At 49.4% G+C, this 20,869-nt stretch overlaps 1 protein-coding gene across 2 annotated transcripts in view; it reads left to right on the forward strand.

The window, feature by feature from the left end:
* Positions 1 to 20,869, forward strand: part of EZR (ezrin) — a 50,972-nt gene that overhangs the window by 19,230 nt on the left and 10,873 nt on the right. The window contains exons 2-7 of one of the 2 annotated variants that reach the window (XM_007461768.1): positions 5,567 to 5,650; positions 10,197 to 10,292; positions 11,359 to 11,633; positions 12,186 to 12,269; positions 13,274 to 13,420; positions 20,207 to 20,303. In XM_007461768.1, coding sequence (XP_007461830.1) covers positions 5,567 to 5,650; positions 10,197 to 10,292; positions 11,359 to 11,633; positions 12,186 to 12,269; positions 13,274 to 13,420; positions 20,207 to 20,303 — 783 coding nt within the window. The remainder of the gene's footprint in view (positions 1 to 5,566; positions 5,651 to 10,196; positions 10,293 to 11,358; positions 11,634 to 12,185; positions 12,270 to 13,273; positions 13,421 to 20,206; positions 20,304 to 20,869) is intronic. The other variant, XM_007461769.1, reaches the window with a different exon arrangement.

The following is a 20,869-nucleotide window of genomic DNA, read 5'->3' on the forward strand; positions in this document are numbered from 1 at the left end:
CCCCACCCCCCGCCCCAGGAGGCACTGACTGGTGCCTCGAAGGCATGCACGGTGCCGACCAGCTGGAGTGGGCTGGGAGCAGAAGGTGAAAGCTATTATGGTTCGTCAGCATGTTGATGGTAGTTTTGAGCTGAGCTAACCCATAATGAGAATAGCAAATAGCATTTTTAAAAGAGTAGATTATTAAGCAGAAGGAGATTAGGGAGTATTACAATTAGGTATTCATCATCTTCATTAACTAAGGCAAAGGTAGGTAGGTTTATGTGTTGAATCCTGATATTAAACAAGATACGCAATATATAGTTAAGTGGTCTGGTGCAAATACCTGTGAAACACCAGTGATTATATTCATGAAAAAAAAAGTGCCTGGTGTTTTGCTTAAATTTAAGAAGCTTTACTGGCTAGTTTCATTAGTTCTTGTTTTAGAAATAAAACGAAATTCATTGCTATTTTTGTTTTTAGGCATTTGTCTCTTGCATATACTGATATTTTAGTAATAGATCAGAAACTTACCTCTCTTATTGAAATGATAGGCTACTATCAGAGGCAAAATGAAGAAAGATTTTTCTGCTAAATATGGTCAGTGTGAAAAACACACAAATACTCATTGAAAACCTCATTTTCCTCAAGGGGTTCAGACACCTTCAATACCAAGTTTTGTGTCTAGGATACATTATCTTACTCTAAAATTCTGACCTAGTATATAGCTGTTTAAAAAAAAAACCTTGTTATTTTAAATCCATAGAGTGCTAATGTAACTCTCATACTGAAACTTACGAATTTCCCTTATAAATAGTGGAGTATGATTATGTCGGGTTCCTTTTAGGTTCTAACGTTTTGGAACCCTAACTACAGCTTTGTGCCACAGCTTCAAAAGGAGCAGCATTTGGAGGAGAGACATGAATTACTAAATTATCATCTACACCAACCACATGGTTCTCTGTGTGTCCGTAAGGGGTTGGGGTACATGGGCAGAATTAAACTTTTATCACCACTGCCCCCACCAAACAGAGCAGAATGTTAGAAACGGTTTCAGTATTTTGACCAACCTGGCATAAACATTGCCCTTTTGGTGGGTAGATTTTAAATGACTAACTGCATACTGTACACACCTGTACCTCACATTACTATGTGATTTTGCTGCCTTCAGAGAATATTGCCTTTGAGAAAAGTGTGTGATCTAGGGGGAAATACGAAGACAATAAAAATTGCAAACCATGTGCTTTTCTCCAGCCTTTGCATGTGGTTTGGGTTTGTGTGGTGATACGTTTTACCCTGGACCTCCAGCTTTTCGTGGAACCATTCTCACATTTATCATGCATAACCATATCATCCCACTTTATTTCTGTGGCACCACTGCAAACACGAGTGCTAGCTTTTTCCAAGTATACACTGAGTTCACTAAAAACAATTGAGGGGCTTCCCTGGTGGCGCAGTTGTTGAGAATCTGCCTGCCAATGCAGGGGACATGGGTTCGAGCCCTGGTCTGAGAAGATCCCACATGCCGCGGAGCAACTAGGCCCATGAGCCACAACTGCTGAGCCTGCGTGTCTGGAGCCTGTGCTCTGCAACAAGAGAGGCCGCAATAGTGAGAGGCCCGCGCACCGCGATGAAGAGTGGCCCCCGCTTGCTGCAACTAGAGAAAGCCCTCGCACAGAAACGAAGACCCAACAAAGCCCAAAATAAATAAATAAATAAGTAATTAAGACCACATATTGTAAAAAAAAAAAACAAAACAAAAAAAACCCAATTGATTACCAAGGAAACCTAACAGGATAATAAAAAGGAGAGTTGGGATTTAGGTATGTTTCCTTGACGTGCCAAAGCCTGATTTCTTCTAAAGCCCCTGGATAAGTGGACCAAAACATGAATATAAATGGTCCTGTCATCTGAATAAATGTTCCATCTTAAACTTTGATGAAAGTTTATGCTGTATCTCAGTACATTATTACAGATCTGTAAAGTCTAAAAGAATCTTAATAGTCTTTCTAAACATGGACCTGCTTAACATGCTGCTGATTTAGGCAGTGCCGTGCTGCGATCCTCAGTCAGGGTAGGAGCATCTGCTTTGTCCAGAGGGCATTTTGGGGTGCGTGTGTGTGTTGGGGGGTACTTTTAGAGGACTGGGGATGCCTGGTGTTTAGTGGGTGGGCTCAGGGATGCTAAACATCCTGCAGTCCTTGAGGTAGTCTTGGAGAAGGAACACTCGTGCTGGCCCAGAATAGCATTTCACCCCCGACCCCATGAGAGAGACGAGTAGGGTGACAACTAGTCAAGGGACACGCGCCCAGTCCTGCAGGGCAGCTTGGCTGGAGATCATTAACATGTTGTTCATTCGAGTGTTTAGCTTTCATGAGTTCTCCCGTCTCAACCTTGGTCTCAAGATTGTAGACCACGCACTGTAAAGGAAATACACATACATTGATTAAAACTACCTTGATTTTGTAATTTTAGGGGGTGTCTGAAAATGAATATTTTGGTGCCTCCCCAGATTAGAGCTGGGCACTGCTCTTTCCGACGGGGCTGGTGGGCACAGCAGAGGGAAAGGCTGTCTGCCTCCCGACACTGGTCCCAGCCGTGCCCGTGATTGCAGCCCAAAGAGCGTAGCCTGATCGCCGGCTTGACAGCTTTGTTTGCAGCCATGCACCAGACTGCAGGATTGCCTGGGTGTTGCAGCTCAGGGAAGGAAGTCCCTGGAAAGACCAGAGCAAGTGAAGCTTGGCGGAATGTCTCACTGGAGCTGCTGATGGTCTTTTTTTTTTTTGCTTATTTTTGGCTGCGTTGGGTCTTCGTTGCTGCACGCGGGCTTTTCTCTAGTTGCGGCGAGCGAGGGCTACACTTTGTTGCGGTGCGTGGCCTTTTTTCCTTTGCCGTGGCTTCTCTTATTGTGGAGCACGGGCTTCAGTAGTTGCGGCACGTGGGCTCAGTAGTTGTGGCTCTCAGACTGTAGAGCGCAGGCTCAGTAGTTGTGGCACATGGGCTTAGTTGCTCCGCGGCATGTGGGATCTTCCCGGACCAGGGCTCGAACCCGTTTCCCATGCATTGGCAGGCGGATTCTTAACCAATGCGCCACCAGGGAAGCCCTGATGGTCATTTTAAGTGCCTGTGATGGGAGGTGCAGTTTTTGCAGGTTGCGCAGACCTTCCCAATACACTTAATTTTTAAGAAAGTTCACTTTCTACATACTACTGGCTTGTTCCATCTAATCTCAGTAAAAGTATTCATTTTGCAGGTTCTTTGCTTTTTCAAAGAGTTGTGTGAACTTTGAGTCAAATGTGAACCAGCTCAGAACCTTAAAATAGTTTTTTTCTAAATTCCTGTTAATGAGTTTGCAAAATAGTTAAAAATAGTGTGACGGGGCTTCCCTGGTGGCGCAGTGGTTGGGAGTCCGCCTGCCAATGCGGGGGGCGCGGGTTCGTGCCCTGGTCCGGGAGGATCCCACGTGCCGCGGAGCGGCTGGGCCCGTGAGCCATGGCCCCTAGGCCTGCGCGTCCGGAGCCTGTGCTCCGTGGCGGGAGGGGCCGCGGCGGTGGGGGGGCAAAAAAAAAAAAAAAATAGTGTGACGATCACTTTTTTATGTTAATTATTAGCATTGGTTTCCAGAGGTGACATTTTTTTCTTGGTCCTCAAATTTAGAGGTGATCGAGATGTAGGAGTTAGAGTCTGAAATCTCCTACGCGTGAACCTCTGGTCTCTTATATGCATCTTAACCAGGGTAGTGGCATTCGGTACACATTGTTTGGTGGTTCAGTTTCTGAATCAGTAGGTAACAGAGAAAGAAGAGTGTATCTGAGGCCCGGCATTTGTCAGCCCCGCATCCCTCCACTTCACTTTCGAGTGTGACATTCATTGTGGGCTTATGAGTGTAATTTAATTCGGAGCTGCGTTTGTTACAGAATATTTGACTTTGGGGCTGCTTTTCACATCTCTCTTATGTGCCCTTGGAACCGTAATAGAGAGAGACTTGCTTTGTAACAGCCATTTTGTGATTTCTTTAAATTATTGCTGGCAGGAAAAGGAAGAAACGTAGGTTTTTATATTTTAAAGAACTTGAAGAATCTAAGATGTGCCTAATAGTCTCTTCTCAGTAAACTTCACTTTTTTCATTTGTAGACTTGTGATTGGAGAGGAAACATTTATTAAAATATGGAAAATTATGCCTGACTTCTCTATATGTTATGTCAGTCAGAGAACCTTTAAGACAGGCTGTATGTATGTAAAAGTATCTCGCAGTCATCACAGTCTTGAGTGTTAGGGAAAAAATGATTTGTAAAGACTAATTTTTGTTGAACTTAGACAGTCTAAGTATCCAGCCAAGGCATGACACACATTCGGAACTCACCACTTTTTAGTTCTTATATCGGGAAGCTAAATAATACATTTAGGGGACTTCCCTGGTGGTCCAGTGGTTAAGAATCTGCCTTCCAGCGTAGGGGACACGGCTTCAATCCCTGGTTGGGGAACTAAGATCCCACATGCTGCGGGGCAACTAAGCCCATGCGCTGCAACTACTGAGCACACGAGCCACAACTAGAGAGAGAAGCCCGTACGCTGCGACAAAAGATCCTGCATGCGGCAAGGAAGATCCTGCGTGGCCGCAGTTAAGACCCAACACAGCCAAAAATTAAATAAATAAATAAATAAATATTTAAAAAAATAAATACAGTCAGTCAGTCTGTGTCCTCATTACATTTCTGTCTGTGTTAGGAAGAATTTGGAATATATGTCTGTCCAGCTATTTATATATTTCACGTGAAAAATGGTGAGAAGCAAGCATTTCTTAATGTTAAGCATTATAGTTGCTGTGTTATTTTCCTTTGGGACCGTGATAAAACGTAGCTAGATTTGCATGTTTTTCATATGCTAGCAAATTCTGGGTTTTTTCAAGCGATAAATCGGAAAATGACCTTGAAATAAATTTCCTTAAACCACCAATATGGCACTATTAGAGACATTTTTTCAGGCCTTCCCATCACTACCACCTTGTGACCTTACTATCCTAGTAATGCTTCCATGTTCCCACTGTCTTCATAATTACCTTTTCAAATTACTACATAGTATTCTATCCTCTCCGATGTGTCTGTGATCATTTAGCCATTTCTCTCTTCACTGTCGAGGTGGTTTCTAAAGTTGCTGGCAGCATTCTGGTGTACAGACCCTTCTCTGTCCTCTCCTTTCACTTACCGACTTGGTGTGGATGCCCAGAGGCGGCTTCACTTAGCTGTCGTAGGGTCAAAATGTGTGATGGTGTATGCAAAATATGTTGACAGTTATCAAAGTATTTTGCAGAAAAACAGCTTAGACCTAAGCGTGAATGTGCTTTATTAAAGCCACGAGGGCACACATTTGAATCCAAACTGCATGCCTAGGCACAGAGCTGGGGTGTGTGTGGTGTGTGTTTTGGGGTTGGGGGTGTGTGTGTGTCTGTGTGTGGTGACAGGTATGAGAATGGGTGCAGAGGAGGGACATACTCTCACCACTTTGCTCTTGACCGTTGAGTTCAGGTGGGACACCGGAGATTATTAAACACCCGGTTAAGTGTAATGTGTTCCATTCTGTTTTCTAGATCAACGTCCGAGTTACCACCATGGACGCGGAGCTGGAGTTCGCCATCCAACCAAATACAACAGGAAAACAGCTTTTTGATCAGGTTGGTTTCTGTGAACTTAAGAGAGAGGGATCCCAGGTAGAAAAAAGTGTTTGCAGAATCGGAATCACTTTGTTTGCCGAGCATATTTATTACCTTGGTTGGCTGCTAGCTTCTTGCTGTGGAGTAGACCATTTTTTTACCCCCTGCCAGCGGGATTCAGCTGTCGTAAACACTCTCCCCGGGGTGGCCCCTGTTCGCAGTCCCAAGAAGAAGGGGCGCCGTGCAGTCTTCACAAGCCAGAGCCTCACCTGAGAGCTCTGGCTGCCACCTCTCCCGCTGGGGTCTCCATGGTCCCCCTGGCCGTTTCCTGCCATCTGGTTCGCGGCCGGGGTGCAGTGGAGAACAGCGTGGGGCCAGGCGGCCTCTCTCCAGCACTCCCTGCAGCTGCAGCGTCCTGAGCCCCTCGGAGGTCAGCACACACTCTTCCCTCCAGCCAGGTAACAGCCCAGCCGCACTCCTGCCCCTCTCTTCATGAAAGCTGAAGGTGATGCAGAATTTTAATAAGCGCGGTGCACCACCATGAGGGCCGTGATAACTCTTCCATGAAATGGTTCCAAGCTTTAGACAGAGCGAGAGCTACCTTTCTGGGCTTTGTAAATTCTGCTCTGGGACTGAGGACCCAGTAGGGCACCGGGGCAGGGTGTGCGTTTACAGGCACCTGCACCGTCGGCGGTCTTCCTGAGAGGCCCTGCTGGTCAGCCAAGCCATGCTCTGCATCCCAGCATGAAACTGGAAAGTGGAGCGGAGTCCTGGCAAATGTAGAAACTGTAGGTGACTCACCCTGGGCCTGATGGGATCTCCCTTTCATCCCCAAAGTCAGCACCCAGCAGGTTAATTTCCCCAAGCCAGTGAGCAGGGCCTGGGGGCTCACACCTCCAGGGGAGGGTTCGAATGCAGCCTCCGCTCTCCCTGTGTTATTATTTTGAGGCCATTCCCTGGCCGTGCCTCACCCGATAACGATAAAGACATTTACTGCCTGGGGCGGGACTGGACTTGGGGTGGAAATCTAAGGGTTTCTCCTGAAAGAAAATCCTGGGCACCATATGGGGCCAGTGGTGAGAGCACAGACGGGGAGGAAGCCGGGGGCTCGGGTCAGCTCTGCCTGCAGCTAGCGCATCCCTCAGTCACCAGAGTTAGTGTTGGAATTTTTTTCAGTATTGTGTGTTCCTATTGTGAACTACTGTGTAATCTGAGGACTTGAGGCTGGAGCGGACCCGTGGAACCGCTCATGGAACCGCTCGTGGGTCAGCGGAACATGACTCGGTCTGTGTTAGAACTGTGGACGCAGAGACCTGGCAGGAAAGGCCATCTCCACAGCCTTGACCCCAGTTGCACCTCGCTCTTTGAAGATCCACTTGTTTATCCCTCCGACGTGGTACGTGGGGTGGGGATGCTCAGGCCTCGTTGGCACAGGTGGGCCGGGCACCCCTCCTCCCCTCCGCCACGTCAGGCATGTTTCCTCCTGAACGAACATCCAGGAGGGGCTGCGGGCTGCACGGGGCTCTGCGTCCTTTCTCTGCTGCTCCATCTGATGCACTTCTAGGTGTTGGAAGCTCACTCCCGGGCCCAGCTGCCAGTCACTAAAATGTGGTCCTTAACTGGCATCGGTTGAAGGAGACTTGGAAGGTAGTCCGATTCTCTCCCACCCCCTCTGTCACTTGAGTCTCCTCAGCAGTAACTGTCCCCCAGCCCCTGTCCCAGTGCTGTTGCTTCGTCTGTGACTAGATTCTAGTCCAGGGCTCCGAGGTGACAGAGGCCCTCACAGAGACCATCGCGGAGGCCAGGCAGGTTCCTGGCGGGGCCATGTTTCCCGCTACTGCAGCTGCCGACGTGCTGAGAAAGGAGTTCCTGCCACGTGACTCTCTGCTCACTGTTTTCATCACCAGAAAGTATCAATAGTATTTTCCAGCTGTCGCTTGAGGCTGAGTTAAGTAGACACATCCCTGCCTTTTCCTTTCCCAAAATGTGCCACTTAAAACACCACAGAGGGACTGCCCTGGTGGCACAGTGGTTAAGAATCCATCTGCCAATGCAGGGGACACAAGTTTAAGCCCTGGTCAGGGAGGATCCCACATGCCGCAGAGCAGCTAAGCCCATGCGCCACAACTACCGAGCCTGCGCTCTAGAGCCCGCGAGCCGCAACTACTGAGCCCACGTGCCACAACCACTGAAGCCTGTGTGCCACAGCTACTGAGCCTGTGCTCTAGAGCCTGCGAGCCGCAACTACTGAAGTCTGTGCGCCTAGAGCCCGTGCTCCACAAGAAGAGAAGCCACCGCAACGAGAAGCCCGCACAGCGCCACGAAGAGTAGCCCCCGCTCGCCGCAACTAGAGAAAGCCCACGCACAGCAACGAAGACCCAACACAGCCAAAAATTAAAATAAATAAATAAAATAAAATAATAAAAATAAAACACCACAGAGACATAGATAAAGGAATGGACCCCACACCCGTTCAGATTTGGCTTGCGTGCTGTGTATCAGTTTTAGGTTAAGGTGGCGACATTGGAGAGAACAGTGATTGTGTTATTCTAGGAATGCTGGGTTTCCCTCGCAGAGAGGACTGACAGGTCAGTTTTTAGAATGGACTGCAGAAAGGAAGGTTGTTTACTTCTGTTGTGTTGTTTTGGGGGAGCCGTAGGGAGAGAAGTAGAGCTTTGAAACATGCTGAGGACAGTTGTCCTGGAAGTAGACGGAAGAGTCATACGTAAAGATGGGTGGCAGATCAGGGAACCCAGGGACAGGCTTCCACCAAGAGAGTGAGGGACCCGGGTCAGGTTCATGGCTCCAGAGTCTGATGGGCTCCGTGAAGGGGGACCGGCCACAGCGGAGCACATGAAGAGGAGTCTGAAGATCAGCGAGGGTCTGACGGGCACGGGGCAGGGAAGTCAGGTGGACAGGAAATGGTTTCACGCTGGTTGGACCCAGGCTAAGGCTGCAGCTGGGCGGATGGAGTGGAAGGAGAGGTCGAGTGGCTTCTGTACGCGGGGCCTTCTTGTGTGGCTCTGGACTGCCCACAGAGGAAGGCGAGGCAGGTTTCGTATCCAAATGTTGAGATGGAGGTTTAGGAAACGAGCAGGATTGGGTATAGAAAACCTGTTCTTCCAGTCAGCTTCCTCTATACTTGGCTACCAGGAAAAGCGGACCTGGGGCTTCACCAGACTTGTGGGGAGAGTGCTGGTAAGAGTCAAAACTGCCCTCCCGTCGCTTCGTGATGAGGACTCGGGTCTAGTCCCTCCTCCCCTTTTTTGGGTGAGTGAAGGGAGTGGATGAGCAGGTCATTCCCTGGCCTGTAGTAAACGGAGACTCGGGAGCTCCCGCAAGCGTCTGGCCCCGCAGCCGAGGCTGATGTGCCGAGGCCAGTGCAGAAACAGGCTCAAGGCAGACTTTGTTTGGTGTTTCAGATTTTATTGTCAATAAGTGCTCCAGATACCTGATCTTCATTTCCAGTGTGTACAGCCCTCTTTCGACCAGTGGTCTATAGATAGAATAATCCCTAGAGTTTGAAATAACTTAATTCCCTTGTTGGTCTTTAAGTATGATAGAAGCCAGATATTTGAAGAATAGTAAACCTCTTTTTTAAAGGCTTAACATTATATGTCATGGAATTTAAAACTATGCGGCAAAGTTTTGACAGTATTCAACAAGTGTCCACGGCAAGTTGCTTTTTGACTTCAAGACACAAGAGTAACCATCGTGGGGCTGTCAGTGTAATGGACCACAGGAGACTTTTTGTCCGAGTACTGCAGAGGATTTTAAAAACGTGAAACGCACTGTGACCTAGGGCTGAATTCCACCTTCCTGTATCAGAATTTCACGTTTCTGGAGGTTGAAAGTGTGCTCGTCGCCCCTTGGCATGCGTGAAGCTGAGCACTCCCCCTCTTCCCTGGAAGCTTGTTGCCCACTGCCTTCTATACCTTTCCTGGACCGCTGCTGCCCTGATCCTGCTGAGCGGAGGCCTGGCCAGCTGCTGAGGAGCAGAGACGGGCAGCCAGGGGAGGCTCTGCTTCACGTTGGTGTCTTTCAACCCCTTTTTCATGTGGGCTCCCCGACAGGTATAGTCACACCTGTGACACACACACGCTTTTACCGGTGGGTGTACCTGGGTTACGGCCCATTCCCTGTGGCCCACCTAGCTGTCTTTACTCAGAAACGGATAATGGAGGACAGGAGTAGGGGTAACATTTTATAAGATTTAAAGTTAACCCTAAATCTCAAATTTATATTAAAAGTAAATGGTTCAGGCACTTCCCTGGTGGTTCAGTGGTTAGGACTTGGTGCTTTCACTGCAGGGGCCTGGGTTCAGTCCCTGGTCAGGGAACTAAGATCCCACAAGCTGCACAGTGCGACCAAAAAAAAAAAGTAAATGGTTCATGTCTGTTAGTAATGGACAGTGTAGCAGAGGCCTGCCCGCGGTGTCTAAGATGGCGCCTCGCTCTCCTGGCAGCTCTGCTGCACCATGTGATGGTGGCAGCCCAGGGCCACTGCCATCCAGAGAGTTCCTCGTGACTGTTTCGAACCGCCCCCCATCCCCGTCTCTTTCACACAGGTGGTTAAGACCATCGGCCTTCGGGAAGTGTGGTACTTTGGCCTCCAGTATGTAGATAATAAAGGATTTCCGACCTGGTTGAAACTTGATAAAAAAGTAAGTCATGTTAACTATTTACAGGCTGTTAATTGGGTTTGGTCTACTCTGTTGACATTGAAACTCTGTCTTTTGTTTTGTGTTCCTTTCTATTTGTGTAAAAGTTTTTAAAGACAGACAGGTTGCAGGTTTCCAGTAAATGGAGGTAGTTGCTGGAAATTAGATCCTGTTATTTCTCCTTACTGCTCCCTTATTGGAGTGTATGATGCTTAATTGCTCAGCTTTTAGTTGACCTTAGCTTTGGTTTTTTTTTTTTTTTCCAATGAGATTGTTAATCTTATAAACCATGAATCATCCACTGTTTGTAAGAATCTGTTATTGCTCTGTTTGAACCTGTGATAAGAGTTTCAACTCCAAAGACTGGATAATTCCATTAACAATTACAAAGAAAAGCAGTAAGCTAAATGTGTTTTCTCCAGACAGTTTCTCTTTTTTCTCCAACTCCTGCTTTCCCTCCCATATTACTGGACCCATCAGGAGGGTGATTAGAGGCATGGAAGGGGGTGTGGGGGGGCGTGAGGAAGTACTGAGAGTGAGCTCATGGTCCAGGGCTGGCCTGGCCACATGGACAGAGGCCAGATTCGCGGGTCACTCAGGCAGTCCCCTGGAGTTGATAGCATCGCCCCCAGAAAACCAAGGCTGGGGCTGGGGCTAGTGTGAGGGTGTAACAGGACTCTCACTGGCCTTCTGTCTTCCATGCTAAAAAGGTGACTTTCAGAACAAACATTGTCTTCTGAAAACTGGCCTGAAGGACGCTTTTGAGTCAGTGGTTAAAACCTGTGTTTGGGGGGCTTCCCTGGTGGCGCAGTGGTTGAGAGTCTGCCTGCCGATGCAGGGGACACGGGTTCGTGCCCTGGTCCGGGAAGATCCCGCATGTGGCAGGGCAGCTGGGCCCGTGAGCCACAGCCGCTGAGCCTGCGCGTCCGGAGCCTCCGCAACGGGAGAGGCCACAACAGTGAGAGACCCGTGTACCGCAAAAAACAAAACAAAACAAAAAAAACCTGTGTTGGGAAGGCAGGTCTTTGTCTTTCAAACTTGCAGTGAGGGTTTGGCTTCTGCCACCCAGGTGTCCGCCCAGGAGGTCAGAAAGGAGAACCCTCTGCAGTTCAAGTTCCGGGCCAAGTTCTACCCCGAAGACGTGTCCGAGGAGCTCATCCAGGACATCACCCAGAAGCTTTTCTTCCTGCAAGTGAAGGAGGGGATTCTCAGCGATGAGATTTACTGCCCACCTGAGACGGCGGTGCTCCTGGGCTCCTACGCGGTGCAGGCCAAGTTCGGGGACTACGGCAAGGAGCTGCACAAGTCCGGGTACCTTGGCTCCGAGCGGCTGATCCCCCAAAGGTGAGCTGGCGGGGGCCGGGTGTCCTGTCAGGAGGGTCGGGAGTGAGAAGGGCTTTGTGGAGGGCAAGTGTTCTGCAGGCCGGGGACTCTGTCTGCAGTCACGGGCCGGTCTTCCGCAGGCCCTGCCACCCCTCGGTGGACCCTGGAGTGGCGTCTGCGACAGAGGGACTCAGCAGGGGAGGGGGCCCTCCTCACAGGAGCCGCAGGTGCCAGAGCGGAACCTTCTTAGCTCTCCCTGGTGTATGGTAAACCGGCCCCTGTTCAGTCTTTTTATTTACTGGCGGTCACATAAATTACCTCTTTTGGAAGGAGAGGCCACTTAAAATAAAACAACTTTTAAAAGCGTTTCTAGCAAGACTGGGTTTGTCTCATTCCGGGTTCTAAATCGTCCAGGCTGTTAATTGTCATAAATAGAAATGCCGCATCTTAAGAAGTAGATGGTTTTATTTGAAAGAAAAGTCAAGGTCTGTGTGAGGGTGCTCAGTGGCTGGTCGCACGCCGCTCCCAGCCCTTTGGGGTGACGGCTCTGTGCCCTCTTCCTTTGCGATCCAGAGTCATGGACCAGCACAAGCTCACCAGGGACCAGTGGGAGGACCGGATCCAGGTGTGGCACGCCGAGCACCGCGGGATGCTCAAGTGAGTGCTGGGCTGGGAGCCGATCTTCTTTGCAGGGGACTCGGGTCCTTCAGGTGACTCGCTCGGAGCCGTGCCTAGAAGGGCAGGGAAGGTGAGGAGCTGCCAATGAGGTTTCTTCCCAAACGAAGCCAGCTGTTCCTCCCCACTGCCACCAGGGCAGGAGTGGCTTAGTTTACAGCTTCAGTCCCTCCAGCCTTCTCCCCTCCTTGTTTCAGAGGAAAGAAAAGCTTGTGTATGAAACTTTTCATTTTAGTCAAGGGGGCCGGAACATTGCTCACAGCCCACCAGGCATTTTCTTTTCCCTGTCACAGAGGTGCTGATTCGTTCATCGTCCATAAGGTGGTTGCCTTCAAAAGGTTGTAAATGTAAAAAAAAAAAAAGTTCCCAAGTGAGAAACACTTGCTAATAAAGAAGCACCAGCGAGGCATGGAGAGGGTCGGAGTGGGACATGCGGCTGGTGAGAACGAAGCAACCAGATGCTCTGTCCTAGAATCCTCCTCTCGGGCACTGGCAGCAGCTCTTGGCATGATGTCCCATCCTCAGAAGTTCGTTTGCAGTTTGGGCCTCAGAGACTTTGTGTCCTTAGAGTTTCCTGCCTGACCCGAGCATCTTCTGTGGAGGGAAATAACTCAGAACCCAAGCAGTGGCCCCAAGTGAGGCAGACGGTGGGCTCCCTGAAGCACCTTGTGGGCCACAGAGAGAGAGAGAGAGAGAGAGAGAGGTCGTGCCCGGCGATAGAATTTCCAAGGGAAGCCCTCTGTGTCCAGAGTGGGCAGCATGAGCCAGTTCGGTTCTTTCCTGATGCGTGACATACGCCCGTGGTCAGTGTCCAGGATGGCTGGGTGCCCACTTGGGGCACAGGCCGGCAGAGGGACAGCGACGGAGGCACCTGGCTGTCAGCCCGTCCTCCGTGATGCACTACTTTTCAGGTCCTGGTGGCGGTGTAACTGTCGAGTGCGGGGTGGACACTAACGACGATGCCAATGTTTGTTCTCCCCACCCAGAGACAGTGCTATGTTGGAGTATCTGAAGATTGCCCAGGACCTGGAAATGTATGGAATCAACTATTTTGAGATAAAAAATAAGAAAGGAACAGACCTTTGGCTTGGAGTTGATGCCCTTGGACTAAATATTTATGAGAAAGATGATAAGTGAGTTGAACTTTATATTATCTTTAGTTGGTGGGGTATCAGGCCTGGAAGCCATGGAGAAAATGACAGATGTGCACATGGGTTCTTTTCAGAGTATTTATCTAGCAACTTACTGGCCCAGTGTCTGACGCTTAAGAGCTTTGTGACTGTGACGTAGCCATGTCGGAGGTTGGTTCAGAGGTGTGCGTTATTTCTCTCTTAGCCTGTTCATTATTAGCACGTGTAGCACGTGCCGAGGGGCCCAGCAGGGGGACCACACCGGTCCGTGACCTCATGGACTTTGGAGCTTGTGAAAGAAGGCAGAACAAGAGCTGCAGGAAGCCATCTCCCGCCCCTTCCTCTGAGGCTGCCCCAGCTGCCTGTAGGTACCAGCAAACCCGTAGCCACCAGCCAGGCAGTGCTGGGCGGCTTGAGGTTTGTGCTGATCCGACCCAGAATATTTATGGTGCTATCAGAGACTTTGAGATTCTGCACACAGTAGCCTTTCTGTACGGGCAGTCTAGCTAAATCCTCTGAACCTGCAGGAGGTACCCGATTGCCTCAGTGTGTTAGTTTGTGGAGTGGGCCCTGCTGCAGTTCAGTGTAGGCAGGCTGGCCTCCCCTGGCTTCCTTTGCCCACTCCTGTGGTTACCAGTTCTGCGCAGATGCCTTTTTCCTGCCAAGGGGCTAGACACACACACACACACACACACACATAACACACACACACACACAAGGGGCTAGACACACACACACAACACACACACACACACCACACACACACCACACACACACACACACACACACACACACACACACGACAAGTTTTCCGTGGCGGTTCCCTGTTCCTTGGGCTCGGAGTGGCAGCTCACCTGTCTCACCTGCTCTTGGCTCCCCCAGGCCCCAGGTTCCCACCCCTACCCTGACGTTCTTGAGGGCAGCAGCGCCGCTTCTGACACAAGATAACCTATACAGAGTCCACCATAATCCCGGCCACAGGCGCTCTGGCCAGGACCCACAGTCCAGACCCATTTCCCCTGGGGTGGGGACCGGCGCTTGGCGTTCCAGCCCCTCCGCCGCGCACCCAGAGTGGGTGGAGGGGAGCGTCTCCGCCGGGGGGCGCGGCGCCCGTCAGACGAATCCAGTTACACTTAGGACGTGGTGTGCTTAGCAGAGGGTTGCAGGGACTCGCCTGAGGACCCCGAAGTGAGTTACTGGGGACTCTTGGTTTGTTCCTTCCCCGGTGTGCTAGATCCGGTGCTGTGGACAGGCAGAAACAGTCTGCATAAGTCAGGGACTTGGGAAACCAGCCCTGGTTCTTGTGGAGGCCCCTGAGCTGGAGGGCGGTAGCTGGTCAGCAGGGAGTACCGCGGCCTCGTGGCAATATACATGGGAAACCGCCTTCCTGAATGAGCAGATCTTGTGACATAGCCAAGGCCAGGGCTGTCCGAACAGGTTTTTCAAGCTGCCAGAGAGAGCCTGAGGCAGGGACGTTCTGCTGTCAGCTTGTGGCTACCCTCACCCACGCAAGTGCCCGTTGCCCCCGAGTGAAAATCGGAGCAGCTTTGGCTCTTTCAGTCCTGCCTCCACTCTCCCCCCATCCCCCAGCTTAGCTGTGAAACGGGCAACCTCTCAAAGGGGCTTCTCTCCAAAGAAAAGAGTCTCTTGGGGTCCCGTTTTCATTGTATGCATAACAGTCAAGTGGGAGCATGTAGGACGGGAAGGATTTGTCTTCCTTTCTGTAAACCCTTAGATCCAAAGAGGAGAGAAAATCGAGAGGGAGGAATTAGGCAGCTTCCCTGCACGCTGCTGTCAGCGTGGGACAGAACAAGTTGAGATTAGCTGTGTCATAATCCTACCTGGCATCCTCAGGCCAGAACAAAAACTAGAGGAGCCTGATCCTGCCCCAAATTCTTCAGTGCTTTGAAAGCACACTTCTCCCCCAGCTTCGTCCCTCCTAGGGCTCACTCCCCTAGTCCTTCTGTCCGTAGGAGTTTCTGAATGTGCCACGGGCCCAGGGCTCCAGCAGGGAGGATGCTGGAAAAGGGCTGTAGACCAGGAGGGGGTGAAATGAAGGCCAAGTGTCTTTCCCCTTACATTCCTTACCCAGGGTTGTAAATCACGTATTCTGATTTACATTTCTATTTTATTGGCATTAGAAATGACATTTCAACCATTTAATAAGTACGTTATTTTTTTCCAGTTTCTAAAATTATGCTCACAGGCAGATTTCTTTGGCGGGCGCGGGGGGAGGTTACGTCTTTGTGCCTTACCGTCAGTGGCTTACCTGTATCACAAAGGAGAGCAAAAAGCGATTATCTGGATCTGTGTGTGCTTTGTTTTAACAAATATGTCGGATCACAGCTGTCAGACCATCCTCTCCTTGCTGTCTCTGGTACCCTAACTTGAACAGAATTTTTGAATAACATAGTTTCTTACAGAAGTTTGCCGCTGCAAGGACTCTGGTTAGACCACCTCTGGGGGAAGTTTAGAAGCCCAGCTCAGACTGGCTGAGAAGAGAGGCTGGACACGTGCGGGGAGGGCCTGAGGAGAAGCCATGGTGGCTTCTAAGTGTGGCTGGGCAGGTGGCAGGAAGGGCGGCTGTGGGGAGAGTTTTCTGACGGGCCTGCCCTGCAGAGGGTGGCCCTGCCTGAGAGCGGGAGCGGAGGCCCAGGCCCCCCCGCTTAAGCGCCTTTTCTTCCACGTGGAAGTGTGGGAAGAGCTTCAGCCGCTGCCTCCGGGTGTGGGGGGGGGCGCGCCTGGCAGCTCTTCTCTGTTCTTCCCCCTCCGTGAGGCGCGCCGGGATCTGCAGCCCATCCCCCCACCCCAGACCTTTGTAAACTCTTCAGTGAAAACTTTCAAAACACTGCAAAATGAAAAGCATTTCACAGTGAAGCCCACGTGCCCGCGGCCACGAGCCTCCCGTCAGCATGTCACCACGGGCCTTGTCACGCGCCTCCCCATCCTCATTTCACGGCCCTCCGCCCCGCTGCCCCCCCCAACGTTGCAGAGTAAATTGCAGGCATCGGTATAGTTCCCCCCAAATGCATACTGTTCGTTAGAGCTCAGTATGTTTTGATTTTCTTTTGATGTAAAGTTTAATTACAACAAAATGCACAGTTCTGAGTGTTCCTTTGCTGACGTTAGACAGACAGGCCTGTGAGACCCAGACTCCTGTCGAGAGGTGGAGCCTCGTCCTCTTTGCCACGCATTTTGAGTGTAAATGTTTTAACCGTTCGTTTTTTCGTTTTGAAATCATTTCAGACTTCTAAAAGTTTCCAAAAATAGTAGGTACAAAGCATTCCCATGTGCCCTTCAGCAGCTTCCCCAGATGTCAACACCTTAACATAAACACAGTCCAGGTAGCAGAGTCAGGACGGTCACCTTGATAAGTGATGCCGCTAACGGTCTGTGGACCGTGTTCCCATCTTATCAGTTGTCCACCAATGTCCCTTTCCTGCCCCAGGATCTTCCTGGAATCCCACCTACATTTAGTTGTCACACTCCCCAGTCTCCTCCCATCTGGGACAGTCCCAAAGTCTGTCTGTCTGTCTGTCTGTCTAGCACAGCCTTGACACTTGTGAAGAGCACTGACGATTGACTCTTTAGAAAATCCCTCACCTTGGATCTGTCTCATACCTTCCCATGATAAGATTTGAGGTTTGCGCTTTGGGCATGAATCCGACAGAAGTGCTGTCGCACCCTTGCAGGCAGCGTGTGGTGTCGGAATATCCTGCTTCTGGTGTTGACTTTGATCTCAGATCAAGGTGGCATTGGCCAGGCTTCTCTGCAAAGTAACTCACCTCCCCTTCGTAATTGACAAGTGTATTTAGGGGAGAGTCTTTGAAACTACGTGAATATCCTGTTTCTTAACCTTTCATCTATTCTACATCCATTGATGAGACTTGCATGAAACAGTTATTGTATTTGAGAAGTGATTTTTTTTTTTTAAAAATCATTCTCTTTACACATATTAATGGAATTCTATAAGGAACCAATTTCTCTTCTCCATTTATTGTTTAGTTACTTATGTTAATATGTGTTTTCTTCTATGGGCCATAATCTATACTGTTATTTTGTAGCTAAAACCTTTTGAGATTTGCTTTTCGGAGCCCCTTTGAGTTGGCTCCTGGGCCTTCCTGACCCCATTATTTTCAAGGCACTTCTTACATATTGGTACCTCCAGATGCTCCAGCCCTGGAATCAGCCGTTTCTCCAAAGAGCTCTGGTCCCCAATCTTTCGAGAATTGCACTTTTAAAAAAATCTGTGACTTATAAATCCTTTAGAAACCTTCTCTGTGGGTCCTTCTCTGTTTGTGTCCTCTAAGTGAACTCAAAAAAGAAAAAGAAAGAAATCCTTGTAGACGTTAATCTTCCAACTGTGGTCAAGAGTAAAAGGAGGTTCTTTAACTTAGGGTGAGTCATAATTTTCATGTTTAGGGCTCATCTTGCGATACTGCAGTCCTGCTTATGGAGGCTATAAATTGTTATACGACGTTTCAGAGTCTTAAAAAAAGACGAACTTTGCAGGTACAGCAGAAAGAAGAAGCTGGAACCCGTGGTGACAGGATGCCCAACCCTTGAGAGAAAGATGTCTGTCTAGCCTGAAGGTCCAAGTTTTCTGGGTTAGAAACTATTTTGAGAGACTTGTATAAAACTAGGAGACAGAGAACAGATCGTAGCTTTGGAAGCCCGGCCCACAGTGCTGACTGCACGGCTGAGAGCTGGGCAGCTGCTGCTTCCTGGCTCTTCTGCTCTTCCCAGCATGTTGGCCTTGTGTTTTGGAGGAAAGTGTTCTGAAGCAACAAGTGCCTACCCGATAGCTCTCTTTTACGGCCTTTCCACGTAAGCATAGAGGTTACGTCCATGGCAGGACCAGGTGACATCCTGAGTTCCTTTCCAGTGCTTAGAGACCTATATACAAAATTACTTCTTCAAACAGTATGTGTGTGTGTGTGTGTGTGTGTGTGTGTGTGTGTGTGTGTATCTCCCATATACAATGGGAGATAAAATAACAACAAACTCCCTGCATGCTTTTTTGAGTGCTGTGAAGCATGTTAACCAGATGTATTTCAATGGGCATTGGTGATCCTATAGGAGAAAACTAAAAAAAAGGATGTATATCAAAAAGATTTGACACTTAGAACCACAGCCTGGCCAGTGCCCTGACTGTTGGGTCCCAGAAGCCTGTCGGGCTTAGGTGCCCACTCCCGGCCTTCAGAGGCCACGCCCACTGCCTTGACCTGGCTTTTGTTGTCATAACAGGACCTACATTGCCCATCAGTTTTTATTTAAACATTTCGGTAGGCAGTAGAGTCCTGCCCACTCCTGCTCTTTTCTAAATGGGAAGTTTTTATGGCTCATGGGCAAGGACCGTTTTTCATGGCAGCATCTTTGAAAAGTTGCTTGAGGATCTGTCATTCCTTCTGGAATGGCATCCACGGTAAATGTGTTGAAAGAACAGGGTGGAGGAGATGAAGAATAGGGTGGAAATTATGAGGTAAGTAGAGCAATGTGGTCTTGAAGTCATAACATAAGCTCTCCCAGGAATGCTAATTAAACATCCGGAGCTTCAGCCATTAGTGGACTAGTAGCGATTAAGTAGGACAGTAGTGGGGCTACTGTTAGGGTGTGCGATCTGAGAGCTCTCTTGGAACTTGGAGGATGACATGGGAAGGTGTCTGACCAGCCAGGAGGACATGCATCCCTAAGATGAGAACTAGAGGGGCAGAATCCGTATACCAAGCTCTCAGCTCATCAAGAAGATATAACAATTGTGAATATACATGCACCCAACATTAGAGCACCTAATATATTAAGCAAATGCTAACAGTTTTCTAAGGGAGAAACAGACAACAATACAGTAAGGAAACCTTGGACTTGAACCATGCCCAGCCCTTGCCTTTTCCACTAGTGAACAGCTGCTCTGGGTGTAGCGTGTATAGGAAACACAAGGTGTGATCCTTGCCATCAGACTGCCTACCTGCCTGGTTTTCCAAGAGCTAAATAATAATGCAGTAATTTAAGTAACACGAGAATAGTTTGTGTAGCATAAGGGACCGCACGTTGAGAGGGGAAAGGCTACTGAAAGGGAGAGTGAGCTGGCCTGATGGTGCAGGTCTGGGAGTGGTGGGGGAGGCAGGAGGGAGGCCCTTCCATGTGAGGGGCGGCAGTGAACCCTGTGTTGAAAGGGTGGGCTGAACCAGGCAGCTGGGTCTAGGTTAGAAGGCTGTTGGATGCGAAGTTAAGGACTGTGGATTTCATCCTGTAGAAACTGGGGGCAGGGTGTTGGGGTGGCAGTGTTGACATTTTTCAGGAGGGGAATGGATTGACCCCAAGGGACATTAATCAGACAAGAAGACTGGAAGTAGGGTTCTGGCAACAAGGAACTTGGTTGGCTAGGCTGCTGGCATGTGAGAGGTGGGGTTAGGGTGGGGATGTGGGAATGACTTGCAAAAGATGGTCATGAGAGAGACTTCAAACAAAGGACGAAAGGAGGTGCCTGGTTAGGAATCAGAGTTGACCTCAAGATTACAAGCCGGGGTGACTGGACGTAGTAACTGAGAAAGACGAATGTCAGTGGGAGCATATCAAGGCTTCCTAGAGTTTGACCCTCACTGACACCCACCTGTCAGCTAACCTAGCACAGGTAGCAACTATTCAGTTATGATGTACACTACATAATATGATTCTTGGGCTAGCTTTGTACTTTTTTAAATTAAACTAAAGGAAAGAATAGATTTACAGACCTTTCTTAGCCAATCCAAGTACACATCTAACTCTCCCACCTTTTTTTTTTAACCTTAGGTTGACTCCAAAGATTGGCTTCCCATGGAGTGAAATCAGGAACATCTCTTTCAATGACAAAAAGTTTGTCATTAAGCCCATCGACAAGAAGGCTCCTGTAAGTTCATAACAGTTACAGGTTACTGTTTTTCATCTTGCAGCCAAATACGTTTCCAAGGTAAAGGTCAGATTTCTTTGTGTGACAAGGAGCCGGCGATACTCAGAATTACCTGTGTGTGGTGGGGGAAGAAGCCCCTGTAGGTTACATGGAGGGTTAAGGTCCCCTTGGGCCCTGCCACTGGGCATGGCAGTAGGAGGTTATGGTGAAACCCAGCGGTCCGTCAGAAGCCAGCTGACTCTTGTCATCTAAGTTTCCAAATGGTCTTCATTCCTTATGAAGAAAAGGGCAGTCCTGAGTCATCGACCTTTGCTAAATGATAAGCATTTCACAAAGCGTTGCGTTTCTGGGCTTGTGAAATGTCCATATTCGTGTGGAAAACCAGCCTGCCTCCAGGCAGTGGGCCTGGGGTGGGGTGCTCACGGCAGCATTGCCCTGGTACCCCCTGGAGCACGCACTGTGATGGTCAAGCCTCGGGGCCAGGCTTTGACTTGGTGAGCTGTCCTTGCAACTTACCCACATTAGGATACGTCAGACTTGCTGGCCCCCATGCCCGCCCCCCCCCC

Source organism: Lipotes vexillifer, unplaced genomic scaffold (genome assembly GCF_000442215.2).
Source record: "Lipotes vexillifer unplaced genomic scaffold, Lipotes_vexillifer_v1.1 scaffold1594, whole genome shotgun sequence".
NCBI lineage: Eukaryota > Metazoa > Chordata > Mammalia > Artiodactyla > Lipotidae > Lipotes > Lipotes vexillifer.